This window comes from Pteronotus mesoamericanus, unplaced genomic scaffold (assembly GCF_021234165.1).
Source record: "Pteronotus mesoamericanus isolate MK-2021 breed Mesoamerican mustached bat unplaced genomic scaffold, CSHL_Meso_final contig_178, whole genome shotgun sequence".
NCBI classification, from domain to species: Eukaryota; Metazoa; Chordata; class Mammalia; order Chiroptera; family Mormoopidae; genus Pteronotus; species Pteronotus mesoamericanus.
In genome coordinates, this window is record NW_026555074.1 from 338,229 (window position 1) to 346,296 (window position 8,068).

An 8,068-nucleotide genomic window follows, 5' to 3' on the forward strand; every position below is an offset into this window, starting at 1 on the left:
TGAGTCGAGTCTGATATTTAATATCTATACAAAGCAGCTGTACATCGCAGCCATGCAATCCAAGCTATTGATCTGAACCAAAACAGGATTGCATGCAATCTCTCAGATACCCTAAAATGCTTGAACCTTAGTACATTCTAAAGTATATACTTTATATACTTTATCCTATATCAAATACCCTAAAATACTTGAACCTTAGTATATGCACATAGCAGTATGGCCCATAACTTTCCCCTGGATTACCCAGTTAAGCCATATGACTGTAAGTTAATCATCACAGCTCCTACCTCCGCTTCTATCTACCACATGACTTTGGCCAAGCTGCTTAACTTCTGGGGTCTCTTAAAGCTCAGGGCTTTAAAATCCTGTTACTTTATTTCTTTTGAGTAGTAGTATTCCATTTCAGTGAAGATTTCACTATGTTTAGAAGGAATCTGATAAGAAGTCTCTTGTGTTGTATCAAGAACATTCTTTACATACAGTGTAAAATGCACCATGTTAAATTTCTTTTGTTGTTGTTTTTTTTAGGAGGAATTCTTATAAGACTCAGCTATTTTTAAGATTACAGCATTTCATCTCTGTTTAGGTAGATAATGTTAAACTGGCTTAGCCTCATCTCTCCCATTTCCCTATCTTTTACCCTGGTAGCTAACTTTCTGTATCAATAATTTCCACATTTTGTTTTTGAAAATAGTATAGACACGATATGGAATAGCTTCAAGTATCTTTTCAGATACTTTGCAGATATTGATATACTTCCGTTTGGTTATATATCTAAAAGGTATTTAATTAAAAAAAGATGTCACATAACAATGTGACACCTAACACTGATTTTTCCAAAGAGACATTTAACGGTTTTTTTAAAGGAGTTTTTGTTTTATATTTTGTTAAAATGTATATCTCAGCTTTCTAACTCACACTGAATATTATATTTGAAAGACTTCTGAGCAAACAGAAAATGGAAGACAACAGTATTTTTTTAATCTACAAGAAACTTGAAATTTCAATGGCTGTGAATTTTTTTATCTTTAAAAATCTTCACTGCTTCTGTGTCTATTGAACTCTTCCACAAATAGACTTTTCCTTTCCCCCCAAATATTTTCAATCTGGTCTCAAGTATATATAAGGCAAATAGATAAGATCAAAATGACTTATAAAGTGATATTTTCTTTTCTTCAGAATGTGATCCTATTAAAATTACTGTTTTACCAAAATATCTTTCCATTACTTAAAGAATCCTTAAAGGTTGAATGTACAGCATCATTAGTTATAAATTAATACTTCACATGCTAATTAGGAGCATTTTAAGTCAGTGACAGGATCAAGAAAGATCTTTGTATTAGTGGAATTGCTTTTTTGATCTACTCTAGGAATATTTGTCTTACATGAAAGTCTTATTAGCAGTATTTATGAAAGTTGTTTCAGTACTAGGTTAAATACCAATTTTGGAAGTGGGCTATGAATCCACTGCCAGAATTAGAAATTAATCTATTAATTAATTTTAGAAAAACCAAGTTACATTAAATCCAAGACATAATGCTGTATGATATATGTCACTTAATAGTTTATATGCTGGATAATATGGGCAATTGAAAGGGGAGGCTATTGGGGTGCTCTTAACAAACCCCATATATTCACAAGTCACATCTGGCAACCTCAGCTATCTGGATTTTTAACAGAACCGAGAAGCAGGTAAAAAAGATCATTGAGCTGGCAGCCATGGTTGATGTCATAAAGTCCATAAACTCCAGGACTGCATCTTGTTCCCAGTTATTGCCCTGGCGGCTAGCCTGGCACATTTCTTAAATGCAAGCACGATCAGAATTGCCTTGCAGCCTACTCATTCTTATTTTTGACCCAAATTCTAATAAGCTTAATTATCTGATTTATCCATCCCTGGTAGATTGCAAGCTAAGAGGAGAACTAGGGCAATTAGAGTCATGGAAATGGAAAAATAGTGAGAAGTGGTGATTCAACATCCTAGCCGCCTTTCCCTTTTTGCAAATGTATCTCCATCTTCACTATTCATTCCTTCCTCCTCTCCAGTCTCAGTAGGTTTTCTTTTCCTGGTCAGTGCTTCTGGAATCCCATTTCTTCTACCTCTTAGGAAACCTTGTACCACTCAGCATCTCCAACCTGTCAAATGCTAATGGCTCTTTCCCTCATCCTAGAAACATATTTAAGTCTCTTTCACCTTGAAGATATGCCTTCGTGACCTCATGTCTCCCTTATAATTACCTCCCTACTATCTTTTCTGATCTTCTGAACTTCTTGAAATGAGTATTGTATGTGCCCCATCCCAAGTTCTTGATCTCCTACCAGTCACTTCCCATTCACTCTTAAACCTGCAGCAGTTTGACTCATAGCCCCCACCATTAGTATTGCTAGATCCAATGGGCATTTCTCAGACTTCTCTAATACTTTACACCATTCTCCCACACTACTTGAAACTGTTTCTTTCATTGGCACTATCTTCCTACCTGCCTTTTCTACTTCTTTTTCCTGCTCCTTTATCCCTCAAATATTGGTGTTCCCAAGGTTTCTGCCTCTGGTCCTCTTTTTATTACTTGCCATCACTGAGAAATATCTGTCTGTGGTTTTAACTACAACTTAGGTTCATCAGCTACTTGGAGACAGGTATCTTAAACTCAGCAGATGTAAAACAGAGCATGCCCTTCTTCCACGCTCCTCCAAAACACAGAATTTTTAAAAATTAAAACAACACAAAAATAACTATAAACAAAACTGAAATGCATATATTGTTCCTCCTGTATTCCCTATCACCATGAACCGGGACCAGCATCTACATAGTCTCTTAAGCTATGTGTGGAATTGGAAACCATTCAGTTATCTTCCCCTACCACACCCCTGACATCCATTTGGTCAATTCTGCCTTCTAATTGGATCTCTAGTCTGTCCTTTAGGCATTTGCACTTTGTTAACTCAGTTCAGGACCATATTATTGGACATCTGGACTCGAGTAATAGAGGTGCCTCCTAACTTAATACCACCAGTCTTCTCTCCCATAACTCCTGAAACAAATATTCTACTTAAAATCCTGCTGCACTTTTTTTTGTGTGCAGCTTTCAGTATAAGGCCAAACTGCCCACAGCATAGAGGGCCTTTGTGAGCTGCTGCTTTTCCTGCCAAGAGTACCTCTTGATCCGATGTTCTCCCTATGCCAACCTTCTTGCATTTCCCCTGAAGTGCTGTGTTTCCTTACCTTCCTTATTTTTGTGCCATTCCCTATACCTGGAATGCCCTTTTCCCATTACCTGCATGGTTAATTTCTACTCCTCTTTAAAAACACAGCTCCAGTTTCACTTAAAGTATGTCTTCTGTAACAACGCTGAGTTGAGTGTGCCTCTGAAGCAGTTCCATGGCCCTTTGTGTGTTGCCTGCCCCTATTACAGCCCATTTTGAAGTTATAACCACTGAATTTCTTCTCTCACACTGGATTGAACATCTTGAGGCAAATGGTTATACCAGCAGGGCCAGTTTAAATCTTTCCCCCTTACAATATCCCCAGATTGCTATGCATTGAGTTCTTAGGTCTGCATAGTATAGTTGTTCACTTGCTTCATTTCCTTAATACTTCACAAACTGAAGTACTCCACTGTCCTTCAACATCATAACAGTTTGCCTCTGAAAGCTCACAGGCTGGTAATCAAGGAAAGGCTAATGATATTTACTCATTATCTTCTGTTTAAGAAATCTGGGAAGGTTGTGGTCATTTTATATATATTTCTTCCAAAATGACTGCATGTTGGGGGTCCTTAAAAGTGTTTGATTTGGTTATTTGGAAAATTGCTTTTGTTGAAAGTCACATTTGCTGGTAATGAATGCCAATGACTTGTTACTTTGGTGTAAAAACAAATGTGTTGGGAAGTGCTGATTTTAACTTAAATTTTACAGATTTGAAATTGTGTCACTGTTTATGTTCTCAATTGTCCTTTCTCCACATCTAGCTCAAGACTGCAGTGCAGATGACGACAACTTCCTTGTGCCCATAGCGGTGGGAGCAGCGTTGGCAGGAGTACTTATTCTAGTGTTGCTGGCTTACGTTATTGGTCTCAAGCGCCATCACACTGGATATGAGCAGTTTTAGAACCTGCAATCTGATTGATTATATAAAAACACATGCACATAACAAGATTTTCTTGCCTCTTAATTTTGAAACACTTCGCTCCTTAAGATTGATTTGTTGAAATCGATTTTTAAATCAGTGCTAGCATTGAGATTAATCTTTATTAATAAAAAACTGTTCTCTTTGATCAACTTAAAATAAAAAATGTTGTCTTTACTGGCGTGAAGACAAACTTGTTAAAAAACATCAGTGTGCAATGTTTTAAGGTCTGTCTGAAGAAGCGTTGGCCAAATTTTGATCCTAATCTAAGGTACATTAAACTTACTAACATGGCCATTACAAGAATAAAATATATAGCTGTCTCTTAATAGAATTAATACATACTGTTTTGCTACTGGTGTTCTGTTTCACTGTATAAGAACTATACTAATTTAAACTCATCACAGTGCCTTTGCATATAGTTCATTAAATACTGATGTGGCATAAATGCCCTTCAGATATACTCAAACTTGGTTTTCAGTTGAATGTCCTCAGGACCACCAGCATTTTTTAGGTTATGTGACTTTTTGTTGATTTCTTTGAGTTCAAGTTGAGAATGAAGTCAGTATCTTAGGATTGTGATCCTCCCCCCACACCATTATTCTAAATAATAGAGCCAAAAGGTAGCAGTAGAACTTAAACTGGCTTCAGAATTAGGTTCTTTTTAATCCTCACTCAGGGATGTTTATTGATGAAAGGGGGGGGGCATCGATCAGTTGCCTCTCATAGGTGCCCCAACTGGGGATTGAACCCACAACCTTTTGGTGTATGGAATGATGCTCCAACCAACCGAGCCACCCGGCCAGGGCCACAATTAGTTGTTTTAAAAATTGTTTCTTTTTTCCACCAATAAAGACTGAAATATTGAAGCATATTTAACCACTTGCCTTTTTTTTTTCTTGTGTTGGTCTTTGGATGCCTGATTAGCATTGAAAGATAGAAATATTCTATGCACTAATTAGGACAGATTGTGTTGTGTTGCTCTACCTCATCTTGTTGCTCTCTAGAGTGTTAAAATCTATTTAGTGTTGTCATCAGACTGGTACTTATGAAATGTAAGCTAACAGCAATCTCAGAAGGGATGCAGTGAAGCATAGCAACTAGGCTGTTGCTTTTTCAAGACGATCCCTGTGAGGCAGAGCATAGATGGGGAGGGGAGGCATAGAGAGAAGCTGCTGACATTATTAAAATGAGCTAGATAATCAGCCCCTGTTGAGGCATATTCCTTGTTATAAGTGCAGCACAGATACTGAATGTAAAAACAAATAAGAAGGAAGCTTAATCAATAGACTTGAGAACACTTTCACATTGGAATTATTTTATTCATTCTATGTGTGTATTAGTTTGTTCAGAATTTCTGTAACTCACTGATCACAGTGTTTTGTTACCCAGCTATTAGTCTCTGAAGGCGTTCATTAAAATACAGTAAATTCTTTCAACATAGGCTACCTTAATTACTAAAATTCATATACTTGGAACCTTAGCAACTATTTTTCTTTTTTATGAATGACGGCAGTGCAAGAGGAGGAAAAGATAAAATTGGAAGAAAATGCAAGTTATTAGTTAATCATAAAGCATACCAAATATCACATTTTGTTAATTGAATTAGACTTATACTGGAAAGGACCTTTTTCTAAAAATCATGTTTATACTATTACAGTTGTCTCAGTTTTTCCCCCTTTATCCTCCACCCATCCCACCCTGTCCCCCGCTCCCACAGTCAGGTCGCAGTCTGTTGTCCATGTCCATGGGTCATTCATACATGTTCTTTGTCTAGTCCCTTCTTCTGGAAAGGACCTTAAATGTTACTTACTCTAACCCTATAATTTTACAGAAAGGGAGGTAAGTTCACTGAGGTTACATATCTAGTGGTCAGCAAAGCTCTTCCATTTTAATAAAAATTGTCCCAATGAAATCCAGTCACTCAATAGTAAAACTAATTTAAACTTGAAATTATGAGGTCAAAATGGGGCACTTTAATCTTCTGCACTAACTACTTCCTTTTTTAAAAAAGATGTTATTTATTTTTAGAGAGGGGAAAGGAGGGAAAAAGAGAAGGAGAGAAGCATCAATGTGTGGTTATCTCTCGTGCTCTCTCTGCTGAGTTCCTGGTCTGCAGCTCAGGCATGTGCCCTGACTGGGAATAGAACCAGCGACTCTTTGGTTCGCAGGCCAGTGCTCAATCCACTGAGCCCCACCAACCAGGGCTGCACTACTTTCAATAAATAATGACACATGATCTCAACTTCATTTAAGTATTTTTAAAATACAAATATTCGCTTTTTCAATAATATGCTGAAACACTCTTATGTTGATCTCTATTTGCTACTTCAAAACCTAAATGTATTTGAATGGGATCACAAACATGGGGATGGAAGGGAAACAGAAAGGAACACTTGTTGGTCACCTGATGTGTGTCAGATGCTTTAGAAGTACAATTGTATGTAATCCTTAAATACCTTATAATACAGATATTATTTCCCTTTTACAGATGAGGAAAGTAAGGCCCAGTTTAAATGACTTGACCCCTTAGGGTCCTTTAACAAGTAATTTATGGAGTCAAGATTCAAACTCAGTTCTGTCTGAATCCAGAGCTCAAAATCTACGTTGCACACACTGCCTTCCTGGTGGTCCAGTGGAATGGACTTCATGTATGGGATTCTGCTGTTAATTCTTCCAGGCCACTGCTCAGCTAATAATAACTAGATATAATCTGATAGTTACCTACTGCCTGTGTGAACAATTGTATACTGTATTTTTTGATCCTAAGGTTCTTTTCAACTTACAGAGTTCATACAGAGTTCTTGTTTATATTTTAATGATAGCTGTGGCAAGGGAGAAAGGGAGTGCGGAAATACTCAGGAAGTGGTCTTAAGTGTAGACGATATAGCTCTTCCCCAGTGCCATTACACAAACATGAAATCCCATGTTGGGCAAGTACAATTCTGTGTTTTGGACCTTTTCCTGTTCTTCCCTTAACTTCTCCTTTTTGTACTGAGACATTGGCTGTGATTTGAGATGAATTGATGAGAGATGTAAGAAGATTGGTTGCTTAGAAATATTTGGGTGGATATAGAGAAAATAAGAAAATTGGGACAATGTTCTAAAAGACTTATGTACACTTTCAAAATGCTGTTTCTGCTTAATTACATTCCTTACTAATTTCCTTTCCTTGATTCTGTCTGTTCTTTTCTAACAGCTGAAGAATGTTCTGCAGACTCTGACCTCAACTTTCTTATTCCTGTTGCAGTGGGTGTGGCCTTGGGCTTCCTTATAATTGTTGTCTTTATCTCTTATATGATTGGAAGAAGGAAAAGTCGAACTGGATATCAGTCTGTGTAGCCAATTAAATCTAGTGCGTTTTGGTTTTTTGCCATCAGAAGTTATGTTTCCATTGGCTAAAAGCCAGGAAATGCTGTGCAATTGATTGTTTAAGATATGCAGACTAACCTCAGTGACTTGCTAGCTAACTTGGGCATGAGTAGCACTTATATTTTAAAAAATGTATTAGGACCAATTTCCTTTGTTTTTCTATTTTTCCTTCCTTTGTTAAAGTGTAGTTGGAAGAAAAAATGTGGTTTAGAATTTTTTTTAGTAAGTAATTTTAAGCCTCTGGATCTGATTATGATAGTATTTCTACTGAAGTATAATTTTATATGTTGCAGTTACTTGCATTTGGCTTTGACATTATTTGCAAAATCAAAGCTGTTACAGAATCTAACTTGCTTCAGGAAATAAAATCAAGGAAATAATGAATTCATTTTCATTGGAAGCAAACATAAAATTTGGATCATAATAAGACTTGCTTTCTCAACCTCTTGTTCAAGATTATTTAAATCTGTGTTTTTCTGCTAGTTAAAGAAAGAAAGAAATGTCTTCACAATACCCTGTTTAATAGCAAAAGTCTGGCTGTTTTCTCCACTACTATATTTTAATGGGGTT

At 36.7% G+C, this 8,068-nt stretch overlaps 1 protein-coding gene across 1 annotated transcript in view; it reads left to right on the forward strand.

The window, feature by feature from the left end:
- The window catches only part of LAMP2 (lysosomal associated membrane protein 2), a 31,827-nt gene extending 27,674 nt beyond the window's left edge, over window positions 1-4,153 (forward strand). Inside the window, exon 9 of the mRNA XM_054566678.1 lies at window positions 3,969-4,153. Within this exon, the coding sequence (XP_054422653.1) occupies window positions 3,969-4,108 (140 nt within the window). The 3' untranslated portion in view covers window positions 4,109-4,153. The remainder of the gene's footprint in view (window positions 1-3,968) is intronic.
- Window positions 4,154-8,068: the final 3,915 nt, after the last annotated feature.